The sequence below is a fragment of the Buteo buteo genome, chromosome 24 (assembly GCF_964188355.1).
Source record: "Buteo buteo chromosome 24, bButBut1.hap1.1, whole genome shotgun sequence".
NCBI lineage: Eukaryota > Metazoa > Chordata > Aves > Accipitriformes > Accipitridae > Buteo > Buteo buteo.
In genome coordinates this window covers 6,932,062-6,953,748 of record NC_134194.1, presented here as the reverse complement: position 1 = coordinate 6,953,748, position 21,687 = coordinate 6,932,062, and the positions used below count along the sequence as shown (strand labels likewise).

General features: G+C 56.8%; 1 protein-coding gene across 1 annotated transcript; it reads right to left on the bottom strand.

Annotated features, from left to right (window-relative positions):
- Nucleotides 1–695: 695 nt before the first annotated feature.
- Nucleotides 696–13,324, bottom strand: CDX1 (caudal type homeobox 1). Its single transcript, XM_075056692.1, has 3 exons — nt 12,898–13,324; nt 1,128–1,273; nt 696–902 (listed from the first exon to the last, which is right to left on the bottom strand). Exons 1-3 carry the CDS (start codon nt 13,322–13,324, stop codon nt 696–698), a joined length of 780 nt encoding a protein of 259 aa, XP_074912793.1.
- Between the last annotated feature and the right edge of the window lie 8,363 nt (nt 13,325–21,687).

The following is a 21,687-nucleotide window of genomic DNA, read 5'->3' as shown; positions in this document are numbered from 1 at the left end:
CAGGGGCAGAGCTGGGGGTGCAGGAGTGGGTGCTGCCAGGGTGCCTGGGGGGTACATGGATGGGGATGTGCAGGGACTCTCACCAAGGATGTGCTCCGGCTCGCCACCATTGCCATGGTTTGAAGGAGTCCCCCCTCGGGTCCTACAGCCGAGGGTCCTGTCTGGCTCCTGCGGTCCAACTCGCTCTGCCTTCGGCAGCCCCCTTCCCGGCACGGCAGATCCAGGAGACCAGCTCAGCAGAAATTTGTCTTGCCTTGAGTCCAGTCAGGTCTTTTTTCTAGTTCTTCTTTAGACTGCCCCAAAAGCACCAGGCAGATGGATCACCAGGAGAACCAAAGGAACCATCCTACCAGCTCCACCAGAAGCACCGTAGGAAAGCCATCCTCCACCACCACCCCCTTCCTTCTGCTGACATTAGGACCTTGCTTTGGGCTACAAATACTAGAGACCAGATCCGTGCATGTTTCCTACAGGAGAGCAATACTACCTAACCTATGGTTTTTACATAGGAGAGAGCCCACCAGCCCCTTGGGAAGGTCCTGGTGCCACCTTGCCCAGCCTCGCCGGCTGCCCCGTTGGTTCAGCCGGGGACCATCGTGTCTTTGGGAAGGGGCTGTCACTCTTCAGAGCACACGGACCGGCTGGGCTCTGCTGCATAGTGCTTATCTCTTGGTGTCTATAGCTGGTGAAGGGGATTAAGGCATGAATTCCTCCTTGATCGTCAGCGGAGACGAGGAGACGAGGTTCGGGGCACTGCTGCTGCAGAGGCCTCCGATGGGTCCCAGTGTGCCGACAGCCGGAGGCGTTGGCGTGGTTGTGCTGGTGGGCTGGCTTTGCTGCTGCATCTTCTTCTTGTTCACCTTCCTCTCCTTCGCCCTCCGATTTTGAAACCAGATTTTCACCTGCAGAAAGGCAAAGTTGGTGATGCAGAGATGCCGATGGATGCAGCCAAGGATGACAACCCTCAGGGTCCCCCTGGGGCAGGGAGGGAATCCCAGAGTTTGGAAGAGAAGGGAGATCCATGGAGCAAGGTGGGACCACTGCTGCCTTCTTGGGCTGCAGCCCTTCCCCTCCCCAGCCCTATCTCCACCTGGGACATGGTTTTCCCGGGACACCGCAGCACTGACCTGCCGTTCGGTGAGCCCGAGGGCAGCGGCCAGCTCGGCCTTGCGGCGGATGGTGATGTAGCGGCTGTAGTGAAACTCCTTCTCCAGCTCCAGGCGCTGGTGGTCCGTGTACACCACCCGGTACTTGTCTTTCGTCCTGGTCTTGCCTGGCAGAGACAACAGAGTCAGGGTGAGCCGAGAGGGGATGAAAGGGAGCCATGGAGGGGTAGGAGCATCCACAAGGGCACAGAGGAGACACACAACCACCTGTGAAGAGCTCAGGAGAAACATGGCAATGCCCTGGGGACCAGTGGAAAAGAGACTCGTGCGGCTCCTATTGGATTTAATGACCATCCTGGGTAGCACCAGGATGTTTCCCCATGTTAGAAAGTACCTGGGCTTTGGTGGAAGGAGCAGAAGGGATTCAGAGGCCCAGCTCTTTGCCATGAAGCCCAAACCCAAGGTGCCATCACTCGAAGGCACATGGATCAGGACAGGGGAAAGATGGAAAATCCAGGGATGACAGCATTTCTCTGCCACCAAGAGGGTTATTTTCCTTCTCCATGTACTGAGCTAAGGTGGAGAGCACTGCTTATTCATCTGGTGCAGTCTTTAAAGATGCACTGGAGAAAGCCCACATGATGCCCAAGCACTCCCGAGGTCTGGCTCCATGGGCCAGTGGTGTTTGGCCAAAGCCAGCCCGAATCTCACCTTGGTCCCCCCAGATATGGACAGAGCTTGAGGCCATCAAGTCCCACATCTCTGTGCACACAGATGCACGTCCCACAGGACCGCAAATGGCACCTGCTGCTTTCTGGCAGAAAAAAATACAGTAAAAAATAGCCCAGCCATCTTCTCCGTTAGCTCCTCCATTAATCCACACGCACATGGGGTGAGCTGCGGAGCAGGAGCCATTGGCTTGAACTCTGCCTGGGCTTGGGGTCACAGGGGGTGTGGGTGGCACTTCAAGGAAGGATGCCCATGCCCAGCGGTTTGCTGAGAAGTCCCTGGTGCTTTCCTCTGCAGCGGAACCCATGGGTGGGGAATAAACACAGCTGTAAGTATTTGCTTCTCCACCCAAAATAACAAAATCCTGTTCCAGGGCATTGAGAGGGATGGAGCTGTGTTTTCAGCTGAGCAGCCACTGTCCTTCTGACTGGGAACCCAGCCATTTGTTTGCCTGGCAGACATGGTTGCCCATCTTCCAAATTTCTGCTGCCGAGAGCAATGTTGCCATGGGAAGGGGCAGGATTTCCATGGATTTCCCTGGGGCTGTCCTGGGTGTACCAGCATGGAGAGGATACTGCCCATCACTGCTGCAGATGTGCAGGGAGGGATTTCTAGTGACCCAGCAACCCATATAACCTCGTCTGCAGCCTGCTTCCCCCAGGAAAGGGGATCGTTGTGTGCCTGCCATCCTGTTAATCCCTTCCCCCTCATGAGTCCTTGGCACATCAGCCAGTTTGGGCCAAATCAGATGGACATTGAGAAGTCACAGCAATATTAAATTCTGACCATTCTAGTGGGAGCAGAAGTTTGGGTGGCACAGAGCAAAACTGTGCTTCAAAGGTGCCAGAGTGGATTCAACCCTAATCAGACACGAGAGAATCTCCACAGAGCAAAATCCTAACCCCCAGGCTGCAAATTTGTTTCTCAACCTACTCAATTTTATTTTTAAGGGTGACTCTTCCCTGCTTCCCCATTACGAGAAGATGGGGACTTTCCTAAGCCACTTATGCTGAAAGATAAATGTAAAAGAGTGTCACAGACAGGACAACCCACAGCCACAGTACACTGCGAGTGGGAGAGGGGCTCCCTCGGGGTCATTCCCCTCGCAGTATCCCATAGGATGCAAAAAGGCAGCTGGTTTCCTGCTAAATAAGCAAGAGCCAGCAAAGGTCCAGCTCCTGCCATTGGCCACCAAGCACCCACGGGTGCACGTGGAGCCAGGGTGGGCACGGGAAGTGTCTCACCCTGCTGGGACTTGACTCCGGTGCTCCCAAGCACAAAAGCAGCAGCCCTGCGATTCAAGTTAGCACCGAATTTCCACGACTACGTCACCCTCTGTGTCCTCCTGCCGTTGCTCCTGGAGGTGCTGGCACGGGCTCAGCGCAACGTGAGCGGGGTGATGGGTGAGGGTCTCAGCACGGTCCCCAAGAAGCACCAAAGCTCTCCAGCGATCCGCAGAGGAGGGTAGGAGCACAGCAAGGCTGCCACACGGCCAGGAATTGAAACCAGACCTCCCAGCACCAAGGCTGGGCTTTAGCCACTAACTCCTCCCTGAGGGATGTGATGAATTCAGTCACCGCTTTAGAGAGCGGGGAGCCCAGCTCATCCCGGGGCTGTTTAGAAACGAACACCTAATCCCTCCTCACCACCGCTGAGGACAAACCTGCCTCTGGCCACATAGGGTGACTCTGCAGGTAAAAACAGGGTAAAAAAGGTAAATTTGATTGAGCAAGGTGCGTACGGAGATGTCTGCAGGCATACGGCTGAAACACAGTGATTTAGTGTGTGAGGGGTCTACGGCAGCATCGCTGGGTGTTTGTCTCCTCTTTGCCACACATCGGTTGTGGTGGCTCGAAACAGAACTGACCGCGGCACAGTGCCGGGCACCGAGCCCACGAGGGACCCCACGCTCTCCCCTCTCGCTCCCACGGGGCCCCTGTCCCTCCCGTGGGGTCGCTGCCACCTCTCGCACAGGTGAAAGGTTCGTCGGTGTGAGAAGGACTTCTGCATCCCGGCCCACGAGGGACCTGTGCTGAATTTGCAAACACAGAGATTCCTGGGGAGTTACAGAATAAACCAGATGCACCGGCAGAGATTTATGCAAGGTTTAGCAGCTCCATGAGAAACTGGGCTCCCTCTGTCTGCTCCAGGCTCAGGGACTCCTACATGTTTTTTTCTTTCTCATATAAATGTATCTGGTTTTTTTCATTTGAAAGCAAAAACCTTTCTGAAGAGATAATGACTTAAAAATGATCTTATCTGCCATATTGCTATTTGAATACCACTGCTTGGAGAAAAAAACAGCTGGAAAGCAAAGGAATTGACAGATAAAGTAAAAAATATAAATTAAAGAATAAAGAAGTAAGGCAGTTTGTGAATACCACATATTCCATGAATTCCAGCAGGAATTATTATTTCCTGCTGCAGCTGTAAATACATCCATCACAGCTTGTTCTTTGTTATTCCCTCTTCAGTGTTCATCCTTGATAAAGCTTCTGCTTTGCCTTAGGTCTGGCAGATACCCAGCCATGCCCGCGATCTGCCGCCATGTGAGCTGGGCACCAGTCTTTTGCTGCCCAATATCAGGTAGCAAAGACTCAAAGCAGAGGGCTCATGACCAAGCCAGAGACAGAAAGTTATTCATCTCGACTAATTGCTGGTTTCAGCGATGTTTGCTGAATTTGGGAATGTATCGTGGGTGATTCACAAGGAAAAAAAAAAGGTTTCGCAAGAAATACTATTGACAATGAATAATTCAACTACCTTGAATATGAATGCTGGGTTACACTTAACTCTCTCCTGGAGACTTTTTATGGCTCTGTGAAAGGAAAGAGGAAATTCGGGACAAGCCAGCCCAGCTCCTTACAGGGAGCCCTCGTACCTACAGGGAAACCCCAGTGCCGCAGCAGGGAGCATGGCCGAGCAGAGGGATGGAGCCGCTCCTGCATTTCCAGGGAAGCCTGATGGAGGTGGATCAGGCTGTCCCACAGCTGGGATAGCCCGGATCTGCTGCTGCTGCACTGGCGGGGAGCGTGGATGGGGTGCATGAGGTGCAAAGGGTGCGCTGGTGATGCCTCCTAGCATGGCTGCTAGCCCCTTCCAGCCCTGCTATGCATTTAAAGTCCCTCCTGCTTGTCCCCAAAAGACCAGGCAAAGGAACTGCTCAGGCAGCCAAATGGAGCCATTCGCGGGGCCGGTGGGAACGGTTTCGGCTTTGGGATCAAGGCAGGGCCAATGGCTGCATGGGGAGAAGGTATCGTTACTACTGTTAATGTATAACCCTAATAGCACTCACCTGAGCTGTGATTAGATAAGGGAATAGCTTTAATGTGCTGTGCAAACCCCAAGGGACACACTCCTGAGTGTGCACGCACATGCACTCGCACACACGTGGAGGGATGGGGTCCTGACTCCCAGCCCGGATCCGCTCCCCATGGCAGCCCTGCCCCGGGGATGGGGATGCTGGAACTCCTGCCCTGGACCCAGGGGTAGGAGCCTGGCAGGGGAAGGAAAAATCAAACTAGATCCCTGTGCTCACCATCCCGGACTCTGCACCCTCATGGCCATGGCGGAGGCTGCCAGGGAGGTGGTATTCACCCTACCCAGCCCTGGCCTGCCCAAAGGATGGCTTTCAATAAGAAACTGTGCCCCAAACACCCTAACAGATAGGCAATATGGGGTATTTTGAGGCTGGTGTTGAGCAGCTCTAAGAACAGCTGGGAAGGGGCTGATTCAAATCAGGGAGAAAAGAGACTACAGGGCAGTGGCACCCTGGGAAGAGGTGGAAAATAGCAAAGGAGCAAGAGCCGGCATGTGTTATTTGGAACTTCTCTTTTCCCCAGTCCCACAGAGTGATGCACCCAGCCCGGTGTGCCCAGCATGGCTAAGAGGGGATCAGGCCAGCTCCGAACAGAGGATCCCCATCCACAGAACGCAGCCCTCCCAGCTGCAGCAGGAGCAGCACGGCTGCCAGCAGCGAGGAGCATAAACCTGTGCGCTTTTCTAAAAGCCTGTCTCTATTTCACAGGTCAAGCAGCTCGAAATTGCAGCAGCTGCAAACCCTGGCTCTGTGGGAAGCCACTACGCAGCCGTCAGGGCTCCGATCAGGGCAGCCGGGGTACAGCAGCCCCGACTCGCTTGCCGGAGCTGCTGAGATGAGAGCCCACCACGGTGCCGGCTGTCGTGCCCCACTGCAGAGGTAGGTCCCCGAGGCCTGGGGACGTGGGGGCATTGCATGGTCCCTTGCATGGGACATGCTGGCGTGGGGGATGAAGGCATTCCTGGCCGGTCCCGTGGCTGCTCAATGGCTCTGCACGCCCCACTGCGCAGCGGCTCTTTGCATGACTGGCATGAAAAGTCCAGGCAATGTGCTTCTGGAGCTGCCCTGTGTGGTTTCACCTTCCTGGCGATGCTTTGGCCATGCACTGGCTCCATCTGTACAGCCTCATCTACCCATCTGTCTGTACTGGGTGCCTGGTTCCACACTATCTGATGGCACTACAATATTTTAATTCTGGAAAACATCAGGTGTGAAAGTCCCATCACCAGTGAGCACCAGGGAAAGAACTTGTCTGCACTGGAGTTAAAGTGCAGCAAGATGGGGTGCAAGGCTGTCCCCCTCAGGGTGGGTACTTTCTTTCCGTGATAAAGCTGCTTCATTCTGAATAAGCAGTATCTACTTGCAAAGAGGGTAAAATCCTCCCATTCCAGAAGAATCAGTGCTTTTTCAGGATTTGCCATTCCTCCTCAGGGAAAGCATCAAGGAAAAATTACCCCCACCCCTGGCATAGCTTAGGCGATGCTACGGATGGAGAAACTGAGGCACAGAAGCAGCTCCAAACAAGAGTGAAGTCCCAGGGTCAGAGCCATGGGTTCCCTGGGCAGCTTCACCCCCAGTCCTTCTGCAGCTCCATGGGGGGGAAATCCCCCCACACATTGCAAAGACAGGGACAGCCAGCAGAGCAATGCCCCATGACAAGAGAACCTAGGCCCGGGAGAGGGCTGGGGTTGTCTTCTAAAACTCAAGAGACTCCAGGCTGGCTGGAGCCACCCACATCTGGCAGCCAGATGTGCTCCAGCTGCCTCTATGCAGAGGGGTTGATGCTCCCTCTGCTGAGCAGTGGCAATGGCAGCTGCTCTGCGCAGCAATGATGCTGATGCTCGGGACAGACAGCCCAGCTCATTTCACTGTCCCTAAACCTACTGGAAATGGGAACCCCAAAGTCTGCACTGACGGTGGCAGGGGCTGAGCCCCCTGACGCCCTCCCTCTGCCCCCCCCTTGTCCCCCACACACTTGCTCCTCTCCTTTCCCCTCCCGCTCCAGCAACCGCTCCAAAGCACCTACATTCCTCTGTGGCCTGGGAGGGGGATTAAACCCGAACTCCCCACCCTCCCTGAGTGCTGGGAACCAGCAGGTCAGGCTTTTCACAAGCCTTCCCCTTCCTGTGCGTGCTTCAATATCATCAGCTATTTTTCCTCTGCTGCAGGAAGCAGAGGGGTGATGGATGGGACGACCGACATGGAGCAAAGGACCAGAGCCATGTGGCTTGATTCATCACTGCCAGCGAGAAATGAACACCTCTGGAGGGCAATCCTTCCCGAGACCCCTGCCTGAAATCATTCCTCTGCCAAAGGGTGTTGGATTTAGAAAACTGCTGGGTGTCAAAAACTGGGTGAGAGGAACCACCACCCCCTTCTCCCCGTACATATTTAATGTCTCTGTACTGCAGAGGGAGGGAGAGGATGCTGGATGAATCCTCACCCAATGGCCCCTGCCGAGGCTCCCCCTGCTCTGCTCTGGGTTGGGAAATGGGCATTTCAGCCATCAGCTTTGACGGTAGGACTGATCTGTGCCCAAAGGCACTGGGGGCCCCTCCGAGGAGCCCAGCAACCCTCCTACTCCCAGGGTAGCTCCTTGCATGGCTGTTCACCTGACATTGACCCAACCTGGGGATTTCTTCCTGGTGCCAAAGACTTCAGAGCAAACGGTAATGCTCCCGTGGGCACCCACTAGCAATAAAATCTGATTCACCTTTGTACATCATGCACTGGAAATGTTTCACTTACAAAACCACTTGTCCTGATGGCTTTCTAGTCTCCTATGCACAGAGGATCAAGCTCTGTGCTTCCAAAAAAGCTTTGCTATAAGTGAGAGCATGGCTGGGAGTTGCATGCCTGGAGGTTATGGGACTGGCAGAGCCAGAGCTGGGAAGGGGCAGAAACACCCTGGGGAAGAGCTGGATCTGGAGACCACAGACCGGTGAGCAGGAGCACAGGCTGGCCCCTGGCTGGTCTCTGCACTGCTGGCACAGCAGGATGGGGCCAGATCCACACTCACACCCTCACACGTGGGCGAAGGCACCCCTCCTGCAAGGCTCATCTTCCTCCCAGGAGGTGCAAACCCCAAGGGGATGAGGAGCAGGTTGCCGGCGGTTGCATTGAGCCGGCGGTTTTCCATCACAGCCCTGCATTCTTGGACACGGCGCAACACCACAGGAGATGCTTCAACCCCAGGGGCGGCAGTCTGAGGCTGGGCATTGGGGCAAGCATTTCCCAGCCCTGCAGTGATTCAGTCTTTTATTTTGGCTACTGGCGAATTCCTTCAATTGCTCCCATGGTTTTATCAATGCCAGGCTGAGCGCCGCCAGCCAGGCTCCCGCGCTGGGTCAAAGACCGCACCAGCGCAGGAGGGTGAGGAGTGCCAGGGCAGCGCACGGGCTGGGGAGTGCACGCAAGCTGGAAACAGCCCGTTTCAGAGCATCGCCTTCATGCCAGCCCCGCGGCACTGAGCCCGGATCCAGCTCATCCGGATCTGCCACCTGGCTGGATTTGGCCCGGCTGCAGCAGGAGGAGGACAGCAAGGCGGTGGTGGACTGGACAACCAGGACTCCTCTCCCCCTTTGTAGCCCCATAAGGCTCAGCCTGTTCTTACTGTGGGGCAGTACGGGGGAAGGATCTGGCCCCTTATCCGGGCAATCGCAAAGCTAACAGCAGTGCAGTGGGTGTCCTTGAAGGGTCCCCTGTAGGAAACATCTGCCATTGGCCAGAGGTTTAAAATGTCCCTCTGCTAATCCCAGGGTATTAGCCAGCCAAGCCCATCACGTAGGTACCGCCAGTGCTCCAGGGAAGCCCTTTTTGTTCAAGGAAAGTCAATTCTAGGAAAGTTTGAAAGGCCTGTACCTTGGCCAGCAGGCTAAGTGGTCAACAAACCCCAGCTGGGGCCAGGAGCAGGTTGTGGGTTAATAATTCAAGGGGAGACTGATGGGGCCCGATGCACGCACACACAGAGTGACCTGGAGGAGCAAAGTGTCTCACGGGGAGCGACCGTGTCCTAAAGAGGGGTCCCACACAGGGACTGACTAGAGAAATGCACTGTTCTCCAGCCCCCACCATCACCCCAAAAGGTACCATGCATGGCATGAGCCCCACCTGTCCATGGAAAACGTTTCACTATTTCATTAACAGGGTTTTTAGTCTTTCCTCCAACTTTCATGGACCTCACTAGGGCTGAACAAAGAGCTGGAAAACTGAGCTGCAAATAGTGAAAACTGAGACGGAAAACTGCATACCCAGCAGATTGCCGCTCGCCCACGCTCAGAGCATCACTGTTTGCTCTCCATCGCCCCGAAACCTACCCCGGCACCATGGACACTGATACCACATGAAGACCCAAGCGCGTTCCCCTCCCCAAGGGATGCCCCAATTGCACTTTCACTTGCAATATTTAGCACTGCAGGCCCAGCTCGATTAGTGACCTAAAAGCCAGACCCGAGGCAGTATCTGAGGATTTGCATAACTAACGAGCAGAGGGTGAATTTCAAAGTTCAGCAAGCCGCCGTTTCCAGCCACCTTCCTGAGCTTTTTATAGAGCTGGGGTGCAATTCACAGGGAAGTTTGCAAATAATTGTGAATAAGGAGGAAGCATGAGGCTCTGACACACTGCTCGTGAAGATTTTATGAGCAGAAAAAGAGGTGACATCGGAGAGAGAAATGAGGCCTGGGGACATCTTCCAACTTGGTTCCCTTTAACTCTGGATTTCCAGCAACCAGCCCTCTGGCGTCGCAATCCCTTCTGCTGCAGGGTTATCTTGGCTCAGCTGAGTGAAGCACACACGTATTTAGCAACAAGTATATAAAATCATCCCCCTGTAAGCCTGACTCTGCGTGAGTCACTGGGAGATTTCTCATTGATTTTTCTTGGGCTCAGGATTGCATTTGCAGAAGCCCCCAACACACTCCTATTCCCTGTGTAACATTTTGTCTTACCACTGCACAGCTCTTTCCCAAAAGCTTTCAAACTACGGCCAAGAGCTGTTTATACAAGGGAAGACAGAGAAGGAACCTTAATTTACAGCCCTCTGAAGTATTACGATTTATAGCATTCGCAATGAAACTGTTGATATTTATAGCAAAAAGGTCGGCGTATTCATTTCCTATTCTCACTGCTGTGAGATGGGTAGTTAATCAATCCAGACTGATTAAAGTCCAGTTTATTGATTTCAATAAAACGATTCATCTAAGAATTTCACCTTATCTATGTCAAACCCATCTCTGCCTTGCTCTCTTTCAAGCTTAATGGAGAAAGGCTCTTTTTTTATTTAAAGGGCAGCCCTGGAAAACACAGGCAGCATCCCACCATCTCCCAGCACATGGTCCCACCGTGGCCGAATCCTGCAGCCGCTTGGCACCAGCAGCACTGGGCTTGGACCCGGTAGAGACGCAAGGACAGGTCCTTAATCTGCAAGTGCCTTAAAAAGGGACCTCGCTGCTCTTCCGACCTGTGGAAGCACCATAAGAAGGGGCTTTCACTGCAGCACCCATCCCCACATCGCTGGGGCTGAGCTGGGGCAGCTCCTCCTCTGTGTGCAAGGGGAACGAGGCTGATTTATTTCTCCCTTTGTATGTATTTAATCTAAGAGATACAAACTAAGCAACTCATGATATTTTTCCAGAATTCAATCAACTCAATTGTCATCTAACTCAATCAGAGGCACTTTCAAGCCCCTGTTTTATCTCAGCCCCACTGCTGGGTGTAAAACTGTGCCCTTGATCCAGAGGAGAGGTGTGCCGATGTCTTTCTCCCCCCATTAATTTTCCCTCCCACCTCTCTCCTCAGAAGAAACCGAGATGTTCGGACTTACAAAACCTGCAGAAGTAGCAGGGTCCCAGCTGTGGGGGGGGGGGGGGGCTGCAGGATCACACCCCCCCTTCCACCCAGACGCAGAGGGAAGCCCTCAGCCCCAGCATGCCTGTGGGTCTCCATCGTTGGCTATGGGGGGAGACATTTTTCCTAAATAGGTATATTCAGTACTTAAAATAGGCCAGGAAATACCAGCCTGCCTCTCCCCTCCTCTTTCCAGACCGGGGCTGTTTTTTTCCATTTATTGGGATGTTCTGCCTGCTCCACTGCAGCCACTAGTTCCACTGGGACAACCCCATCCCCTCTGCGTGGATCTGGCCAACACGAGGAGCTATTTTCCATGCTGGAAGACCCCAAGGACCTCTCCATGAGCCCCTTGCATGAGGGTCTCTGCATGGGGCTTCGCCAGCAGGGCCAGCAGGGAACCAGAAACAAGCCTAAAATTGGAGACGCTTTGCAAACAAGAAGCCCTGGCCCTGATCCCGGGGATATGGGGCAGTGGTGACCAAAAGCAAACTTGCCCCTGAGAGATGCCCAGAGCCACTCCTGTAATGAGTTTGGCCGCAGCAGGGCTCTGCAGAGCTCACGGCCAGCACAGGCGAAGGAGAGGGGTGACGGGTCCGGCCAAGCCCGGCAAGGCAGAGGGTTCTGCTGCGGGCAGGATGGGTCCAGGCTGGGCTGGCAGCGGCGATCGCAGCCTGGAGGGGAAGATGAAAGGGCGCGGGCAGGACAGGACAAAGGGCCCCCGCACCTCACCTTGCTGCCAAAGGAGCCGGCCACCATCTCCATGACAAAGCGAAGCCCTTGTCAATTTGGGCTGGCCCCAAGGGGGGATCTGCCCACCGCCTTTGAAGTGGGCAGCAGGGCCCCCTCGTCCAGCATGGGCAGGGGGCTGGGGTCCCCCAGACGCTTCCCCCCCCCAGGTCAGGAGTTCAGCGGGGACAGGACCCCAGGCACATGGGGACATGGCAACAGGACCCTTGGGACAGCACTGACTGCTCAGTGCCCACGCCGGGGGTGGGCACAGGAGCGGGGGCACCCACTCACGCAGTGCATGGCACCCCCGGGCTGTGCACAGGCACCCGCAGCCCACTGCACCAGGAGGACCCACACGCGCCCTCCGTGTGGCACCGTCCCCAAACACACCGCACACAGCACCGTCCTCAACGCCCAGCACCTTGCACACGCGCGTTCGGCACGTAGCATGCCCCGTACACGCTCAGCGACACTGTCTGTACAGCGAGGCCCATACGCACATACAGCTTATGGCACTGTACGCACGCAGAGCCTATAGCATCTCATGTGCACTGAATACACTTGACATACATACACACAGCACATGCAGCACCTTCCCTACACATACATATGTATGGTACCTTCCCTGCGCACATACACACACACGCTACACATGCACACAGCATAAGGCACCTCGTGCACACATATGCACCCCCCCATACGCAGGCTCTCCCATGCAGCTGCACGCCAGCTCACACCCCCATGCACAGCCACAGCCCTGCACGCTCACCCTTCCATGTATGAGACACCCTGTCCAACACCCCCCCGGGGCTGGCAGGACCCCGGGATCTCAGGGGTCTCTGGCTCTGTCCATCCTACCCAGTGACAGCAGGCGAGGGCAGGGGTGCGGGGACAGAGACCGGCCAGGGAAAAGGATTTTCCAACCATATAACCGCGGCTGCCAGCAACGCGGAAGGACGGTACCCTTCTTGCCCATCCTCAGCCCCTGCCATGGCTCTTTGGGGACCAGGCGCCATGCCGAGGACAGGTCAAGCATGCTGGTCCTTCCTGGCAGTTCCCACGCAGGGAGAGCTGCGGAGCAGGATCCGGCCCCGCAGGACTTCAAGCCCAGGGATCCTCTGCACCGAGGAAGGCGCTGGGGTGCAGAGCTGGGAGGGTTTCCTTACCGCTGCTGCTGGTGCTGGGAATGCTGCGCCTCATCCACTCGTACGGGGTGCGTCTCTGGGCGTTAGGGGAGAGCTGGGGGACCGAGCTGCTGATGGGTGGAGGCAGGAGTCCAGAGCCCGGGGGCTGGATGGGGTTAAAATCTGGGGGGCTGAATCCAAACTGCCCCGGGCTGGCGGTGGAAGGCATAGCCGTGGTCCCGTAGGAATGCCAGTCCTCCTTGGCAGGGGTGTAGGGAGAGCCCCAGGCAGCCGCCGGCTGCCCGTGGTGCGGGTCGTTGTTAATCCCCGGCACATGGTGGTAGCTGGCGAAGTCCGAGTACTGGGGCGGCCCCGGCACGTAATTCTGGGGGTTGAGGTTGAGGCTGGGATGCCGGACGGAGCTGGGATACATGTTGGTGTCCTTATCCAAAAGATAACCTACATACATCTTCCCCGGCCGGCTCCGCGCACATGCTGCTCCGCCGTGCCGCCGGCTGCGGGCCGGGTTTGGTTTGGCGGGGAGGCGGCCGCCCCTCCTTCGCCGCTGCTCACCTGGGCGCCTTGGGGAGCTGTGTCCCGGGGCCAGGCACCTCCCTGCCCACAGGCTTTTATTGGGCCCAACCTCTCGCAGCATTTGCATTGAAAGGCAGGTTTGCATTTCAAAGTGCAGGAACCCCAGCGGGTGAGGGGGACGAATTCGAACCTCCCACCCCGGCTGCAGCGGGGTCGAGGTGGCGGGTGACCCCGGGGAGCACCGAGGACCCCGCGTCCCCTCCGCTGTCCCCACCTTACAGCTGTCCCCATGCCACCAGCCATGGTCCCTTGGTAGCAACCGGCTTTGGGGACACTGGGGCATCACGGGTGTCACCCACGAGGATGCCCCAAGTGAGCCCACACCATCCCTGCAGCCATCTGTACCCCAGGAACAGGGTGCCTTGGGCTGAGCCCTCGTATTAAAGCCCGGCTGCGAGCAGGGGACAAGCTGGGCTGTGCCTGCCATCAGCCCTGTCCCCACGTTGGGAGATACCAACCCCTTGCTCCGGGGCGATGCTTTCCCATGCCCGACGCCAGCATCCACCTGATTCGGAAAAGGGGGGCTGGAGGGAAGGGAAGGCTCTGGGTCCCCCGCCTTTACTCCATTCGGGGGCAAACTCAGCCCTCCAACCCCAATAGCAAAGCTCAGCTTGGCCCCGGAGAGCGGGACAGACGGACAGGCAGAGTCAGCTCTGTGCAGGGGGAATGCCCCCACCATGGACCCAACAGGGAGTCCCTGGGTTCAGACATGGCTCCGAGGGGCTCGCGACCCTGCAGGAAGAGAAGTTTCTTGTCTGTTTTCTCTCTTAAAGAAGCAAAAACATCCCTGCATGTTTTCTGATAGGGAAAGAGAAGAAATGAGACACTCATGAAGCCATGTCTGCCTGCAAGGCAGGAGGTGGAAGATCACCAGCTTGTCACCCATCACGCCAGACACACCTCCTCTCCGGAGGGGGACGAGGGACCAAGGACCAGCTCTGTGCCATCCAGGCCAGCAACCCCCATCATCTGCAGCCGGGATCCTCCTCCCCGCTGACGTCCCCCTCCCCGCCAGCGTCACACTCCAGCTGCACTGGCCACCACCACGTAGTCACAGTCGTCATTTGCAGGCTGGCTTTTTCTCCTCAAACCAAAGCACAGCCCAGCAGAGGCTCCAGGAGGGCGTTTTGTCACCTCCCCAAGACCACCTCTGCCCTTTTCTCTGCACCAACCCCTTCCCCTGCTGGAAACGTGAGCAGGGCAAGGACTGGTCAGTCCTCACCCTCCCGGGACAGAAACAGCCTAGAATTTGACAGTAAGGAACAGAAAAAAACCCAAAGCAAAACAGGGGAAAAAAAAGAGATTTAGGATGAAATTGGGAGGAAGACATAAAACAAGAGACTTTCAGAGCTTTTCCTGATCGCACATATGACTGTGGGAAGTGTTTCCAGTGTGGGATTGCCTCCCGGATTTGTGAGGTTAAAAGGAAAATGGTAACAAAACCGGCAAAGCCTCTCTGACTTGAGGACCTCAGTGCATTTAATGCACGGCCATTTCTTGCTTTTCCCTCCTGCAGCCGGTGGCAGATGTCCCCAGCGTTAGCCGGTGGGTAGGGGACAGCACCCATCCAGCGGTGTTCCCCGGGGCCTCACTCGCTCCCACACCAGCCCTTCCTCCCCACCGCATCCTGAGCTCTCCCATGTTCGTGGAGGGATCGGCGCGTCCCCGAGCCCCCGCAGCGCTGCTGTCATCTGTTTGTTCAAGGTGGACTTTGTGAGATCTCGCCGTACCCACCTTGCAGCCCTTCCAGCCACAGCCAGACCAGGCTGCTGCCATTCCCACCCTGCAACCAAGCACGCCGCGCTGGAGCCGTAACAGGACAACACCCCCAATCCTAGAGCTGTGGACCCACAGTGGCTCTGCATCAGTCCTGGGCACCTTGCCCCATTGCTTCAGCCCCAATTCCGGCTGAAACTGGGTGAAAATATTACACACATGCCCCTGTGCCACTTCTACTCCCTGCAAGGAGGTGGGAGCCAGGACGAGATTGAAGGGAGTTGGGGTAAGAGGGAAGGGATCTGGTTTGCAAGACAGGAGCAGAGTAAAACCCCAGCGATGGGAAATCACGCCCCCAGAGCTGGCATCGCCTAGGCTATCCCTCCTGAGACCTGGCATGGCCAAAGGTACTGCAAGAGGTGAGCGATTTGCAGCATCCTCCTCTCCCTTCCCTGTGCCCCCCAGCATCCCCGGCCCTTCGCCCAGCCTTGCCCGGGCTCCCTCCCTCGTGACAAAGGTGACTGTCATGACCGTCCCACCCGGTGACAATCTCAACTTACGCCGCAGCGCAGATTGATTGATGCCCCATATAACCCCATCTAGCCTGGATTTTTCCCAAGGTCTCAGCACAGCCATGGCTTTGTTTAAACAAGAGAGCGAAGGCCTTCTTCCTTCTCCTCCTCCCGCCAGCAAAGAGACGCTGGCTCAGGGAGTGGGGAAAAAAAGAAGAAAAGAAGAAAATCCCCCCCCGAGCAGATGGTGGGAGGTACGGAGGAATGCAGGTGGCTGCTGGGTCCCACCCCAGGGATGGCTGCACTTCAGGGACGGGGGATGCCGGGGTTATTCCTGCCGCTGGCTGTTTCCCGCAGGCAGTGACGGGTGGCCCAGGCCCCGATTTCCCTTTTCCCAGCCCATGGAGCAGAGGCCAAGGGCTCAGGCTGGGGACCGGGGGGTTCAGGGGTCCAGGGGCAGCACCCCACACCTGCATCCTCCCTGCAGCAGGTGAAGGGCTCGGCAGGGCGCAGCATCGCCAGGTGCCTGCTAACAGCCGTGCCATGAGCTCCCTTGGCGCGGGGCGAAGGGGGCAGGGGAAGACAATTGGGCCATAAAAAATCCAGCGACGATAACTTCCCTCTTTTCCTTTTCTTTGGCCTGTTTATTGCTGGTGGGGATTATGGTTGGCAAAGTTTATGCTGGGGAAGAGCCAGGTGAGGAGCTCTCTGTGGGGTCCCCTCCATGGATTCCCCGAGGAGCAGCCCAGCTGCTAGGCTGGGGCTGAAGGGTGCTGCTGGGGACCCTCGGTGCCCCAGGATGCCACCCGCACCAGGGTCCCATGGGTGAGCAGGTCAGGGGCTGCCAGAGCCCCCGGGGGTCTCCAGCTGAATGAGAGGAGGTGGTAGTACGCTCTCCATCCACCCCAGAGACCCCCAGCACCAAACCCAGCCTGGGGAGCTCCTGCCAGTCCTCCAGACCTGAGATTCCTGGGGGAAACCAGGTGGATGCAGTGGAGAGGGAGAGCTGCCAGGGTTCCCCCCATGCTCCCTGGGGTTCGATGCTGCTATACGTGATCGAGTGATGCCATCTCCTGGAAGGAGGAAGGCTGGGGAAGGGAGGGCTGGGAGGTCCCCAGGGCCAGGCTGCAAGCAGCTATCACAGATGAAGCAGGTTTGTAGGGGAGACCACCCCACCGCCTCTCGTGGAGGAAGCACTCACCCTGGGAAACCAAACCCTGCCTTGTCCCCTGACTTGCTCTGAACCATGGCTTCAGCAGGACAGGGAGATGCCCGCAGAGGGTCGAGTAGGTGCCTCCCCTCGCTCCCCTTTTCCCCCCCAGAGCCTCCTGCCCCACCACCTCCCCGGCAGCCCCAGGGGTCCGTGGCCTCCCCACTCCCCTCAGCCGCTCTTGCTCCCAAAGGCAAACCTGTGGCCTCAGACCAGCACACCCCAGAGCTGCGTGGCCCCACACACGCTCCAGCCCAGCAAGCACCTTCTTACCATTCCTGCAGCAGGAGGAAAGGGAGAGCAGAGCACGTCTCTCGTGCATCATTCCTGCCATACACCTTTGGAGCAGCATCCCAGAGAGCAGGGGAGAGATGGGGCAAGCACAGCCGCCCCACCAAATGCCCTGAGAGCATCCCCTCCTCTCTGGCAATGGAGACATCAGTGCAACCCTTCTGCAGACAACAACCCCCTGCCCCAGCTCCATCAGCCCCACTGCAGACTCCCGCGTGTCCTTTGGCTTTTCCCAGATGCCTGAACTGTGTCTCTGCTGGCATCTGTGTCCCTGAGCTGAGGGGGGCTCTGCAGAGCTGGTCCCCAGAGAGATGGGTGCTGGACTGGGATAGCCCAAATCAATGTGCTGCCAGGACTGCCGTACAGCCCCCCACTGCCCTCCCCAGGGCTTGGTGTTGCTCTTCAGGATCTGGATCAGCTTTCCTGGTAAAATGCAAATGCCACAAATCTTGGGACTATCCTCAAGAGGGCACTGGGGACAGGGACACACGCTGGCACCTCTCATTGCTTTCCAGCATGTGTGGGGTCCCTGCTCTCATGGGGTTGGTGATACGATTTCCCCCTGCATTGGTACAGAGTCGGGTGCTCACCATGCAGCTCATGGGTGCTGAGCACAGCTTGCCCACCCAGCTTGTGATGGGAGACATGGGGTCCCGAAGGCGGCTGGGGCTTGGCAGGGAGCATCCTGGCCGCGCTTTGCTCCTTCACTGCATTTCAGGCACTGCGTAAGCAGAGGGTTAACGATTCCCACATTAAGTGACTGCAGATGTGTGGGAAAGTCTGGGGCGACCGGACGGCATCGCTATTAGTATTCACCCAGGAGCCTGCCGCTGCCTCCCGGGGCTCCACAGAGCACATTTAATACCAAGACTCGTAGTGGGGGTTAGGAAGAGTGCGTGGGACGGTGGCAAAAAGGCCCTGAGGCGGGAAAGGCAGCGGGCTAGCATCCTCCGCCGCTGGCTAGTGCCTCCTCCAAGCGCCCAAACCCAGGGATTGTAGGGGATAGGCCAGCATTGGTAGGGACACAGCACCATATGGCGTATGGCTCAGTGCTACCTCCTGACACCACTGTCACCCTGCGGTACCCGTGGCTGGCACTCACGGTGCTGCGGGATGCTCCCCAGCGCATTGTGCTCGGCCATATGGTCACTTTGGAAGGACCCCAGCACTTTCTGCCTCCCCTTCCTCCCTGGGCACTTCTGTCACCCGTTGCCACACAAGCAAAGCAGGACCATGCACAGGGTAGCGGTTCCTCCGGAGGCTGGGGTAGAGCTCTGGAAAGGGCTGGATGAAGCCTCTGTGCAACTCTCCCTAGGGTCCAAGAGCTGGATCCAGCCAGGAGCAAGTGCTGGCAGCTGCCGTGCTGGATGGGTTGCCCAGATGTGGTGCCGTGCTCCCCGGCACCCGCCGCTCCTCTCTTGTGGTCTGTGGCTCGACACCACATCAGAGCGATGCTGAAATTCCTGGGCTGACTTGAGGTTGATAGAGGCTTGGAGGAACCGAAGCCAGGGGTGAATCTGGCCCTTGTTAAACCTTCGGAGAAGTGGGAAAAGCCAACATCTGCTTCTTTCCTACCTGTCTCTCACCTACTGGCACATGGGATCTGTCGCTGACTCCAGCACAGCCATTCCCACCATTGCGTTGGGTCACCCGGCTGTGGTGTCTCTTCTCCACGTCAGGCGTAGGATATAGGCTTTTCCCCATGGTCCCAGCTCTGCCTGGGATGGGGGAGGAGGTTGAAGAGCTGCTTTGATCCAGGTGATGCCAGAGCAGTCAAAATACCCTGGAGTGTCCCTATCTCAGTGTCTGCTGTCCCCACCAAAGATGCTGCACTACATGACCCCAAGTCCCTGCCAGCACTTAACGATGCTTATCGAGGCTGGAAATCTCAGCCGAGAGCGGCTCTGGCAGCCCACACTGCAGCTGTCCCAGCCCCAGGAGAATCACTAAGTCCTGCAAGCGCCACAAACAGGGGCGCAGGTGCCAAAAATAGAGGTGAGCAATGAAGGGGGGATGAGGCAGAGGTAGCTGAGCTGCTCCCCTCCGCCCACGCACTTGCACAAGCGAGTCCCTCCGGCTTCGGTGCTTCCTCCGAGCTGGCCTTTCCCAGGAGCTGCTGTAACCCCAAAGTGCTGTTCCTAAACAAAGTGCGTGGCTCTGGATGCTCCCTGGGGACGTACAGCACGGGCCACCATGTGTTTGCTGGGATGCTGTGGGCTCTCCGGGGCTCTCCCAGCATCCCAAAACAATGAACCCTGGCCTTCACAGATTTCTCCTGGGAGAGGTTTTTGTTTGCCCAGGTTGTCCCTGGTCCCAGTCTGGGAGTGGGCATTGGGGTCCTCCATTTGCAGGGGGAAGAACGGGAAATATGTTTTTCCTCAGGATCAGGATGCTCTGCCCTCAAGCATGGTCCGTGCTAGCTTTTCCACCCCCGTGCTCACCCCAAGTAGCCCATTCCCGGCGCAAGGGGCCCAGCAGGATTGTACCAGCGGGTTTCTCCCTCTCTTGCTGTGTTGTGAGCAGTGATACTGTCCTCGGAGGGGGAACGCTGCCGGGAAATAGCTCTGCTGAGCTATTCCCAGCAGCCCACATGTCCCTGTGCAGGGACCTGTCAGACACGTCTTTATCCCTTGGGAAAAGTGTCAGGAGGAGCCATGTGCGCAGCACGTCCCCTCTGCCGCCTGCCCCCCATATGAGCTGCTCTCACGCTCGCCGGCTCCTCTTCTGCACGACAGACTGTCTCGGCTCTGGGGGGGCTGCCAAGGCCCCCCCAATACACAGCCACCACCACATCTGGAGTTGGGGAATCCAGCCAGCCCAGTGCAGGGGAGCAGCGGGGTCTCACCCAGCCATCACCATTTCACCCCTCCACGCAGCCCAGCATAAAAGCCCCTCCAGCTCCTGGGGGGGGGCCACCTCTCCAGCATCCTTCTTTTCCCCGTGCTCCCTCTCCTGCCCGGGCTTTGCCAGACCCGCATCTCCCCTGTCCTGCCCGCAGCTGTACTCACCCGGCTGCCAGACCCTGCCAGGCGCAGAGCCAGCACGCCAGCCCCATGCAAAGTGCCGCTCATTGCATGCGGATAACCATGGGTGCTGCAGCCCACCTCTCCTCACCCTCCGTGGCTGCACAGAATAAAGTCCTTCCCTTTTGGTTTTTCGTTGGTGCAAAGAAAATGCTGAGATAATGGGTGATAAGCAGCAATCTCTTGGGCTTGTCCAGCCGGGGAATCATTAGCTGTGCCCATTGTGCAGACGTTCGTTAGCGAGGCAGGAGGGGATGAGTCTGCCTTGCAAACAAACCAGGAACTCAGATTTCGGCAGTGTTGTCTTTATGGGAAGGGCTTTCTCATTCTTGGAAAGGAAAAAAAAGAAAGATAGAAAGGTGTCTTTTCAGGGGAGTCTCCTTTTTCAGGATGCCAGTGCATTTTTGCAGTTTTTCTTGTTTGGATCAGACAAAAGCACATCCTCAAGATGGAAACGATAACAAGAACTATGGGTCAAAAGGCAGTTTTGATCCAAAGAGCTTCTGCACCTTGTTACAGTGCTGAAACAAATTACAAAAAAATCCTCTTTCGGAAAAAAGATAATATTTTGCCTATTGACAGATTCTCAGAAACTTTATTTGAACTCATCAAGGTGTGCAGAGGATTTAAAGCAGGTTCATCAGCTGGCTTCCACCCCTCAAAGCAGGAGGGGTGCAGGACGTCGGAGATGATGGCACGGCCGAGGTGGAAACTCCTGCCACCTCTCCCAGCTCCGTGCCTCTCGGCAGCTCAAATGGGCCCGAGTCCCCAAACCAACCCACCCTCTGCCGCAACATCCCAGTTGCACAAGACATTTTAATCCCCTTTGGAAAAAAAAAAGGACTGGGAGGGTGCGTTGGTGGTCCCTGAGCGGCCGTGGCCAGCCGGGGGTCAGCGGGGCGAGAGGCACAGTGCCGGCTCGGCACGGCCCGGGGAGGCGTCCGGGGGGAATACGCGGAGTCGGTTCAGTACAGGCCTTCTTTAATAAAAACATGAGTCAGCTGCTGGCGTGGGCAGCGGATTTTCTAAACATCCCCTCATATCCTGAGAAAGGGAAAAAAAAAAAAAAAAAGAAAACGGGAGGGGGGGGCTTGAGGGGAAAAAAAAAAAGAAAAGAAAAGAAAAAGAAAACAGGGAAAAAGGCCAGAATTGAAAGCAGACACAGGGAGAGAGCAGCTCCTTCCCTCCGGTTTAAGGAGGCGAGAGCCGGGCTGGTCCGGGCTCCTTTTGTTTCCCGTTAGCTGGGCCCTCGCCGCTCCAACTCATCGGCAGCCTGCGGCAAAACTCCCCTCTCCTTGCAGCCACTTCGGCTTCTCCTCCTTTTTTAAAATTTTTGTCCCCGCATCGTGCTCGTCTGCCGGGCTTTAATCGCGAGTTTTGCTCTGCAAAGGGTCCCCGCAGAGGGTGGAGGGAGGAAGTCGGAGGGACTCCGCTCCTCATTGGCGAGGCAACCTCCCCCCTTCTCCTCCTCCCGAGGTCTCTTTTA

Coding starts and splice junctions, on each gene's coding strand:
- CDX1 (XM_075056692.1), bottom strand. CDS start 13,324: ATGTATGTAGGTTATCTTTTGGATAAGGACACCAACATGTATCCCAGC. Junction 1,274..12,897: donor TCCCAGCACCAGCAGCAGCG/GTAAGGAAACCC, acceptor TGTCTCTGCCAG/GCAAGACCAGGACGAAAGAC. Junction 903..1,127: donor TCGGGCTCACCGAACGGCAG/GTCAGTGCTGCG, acceptor GCCTTTCTGCAG/GTGAAAATCTGGTTTCAAAA.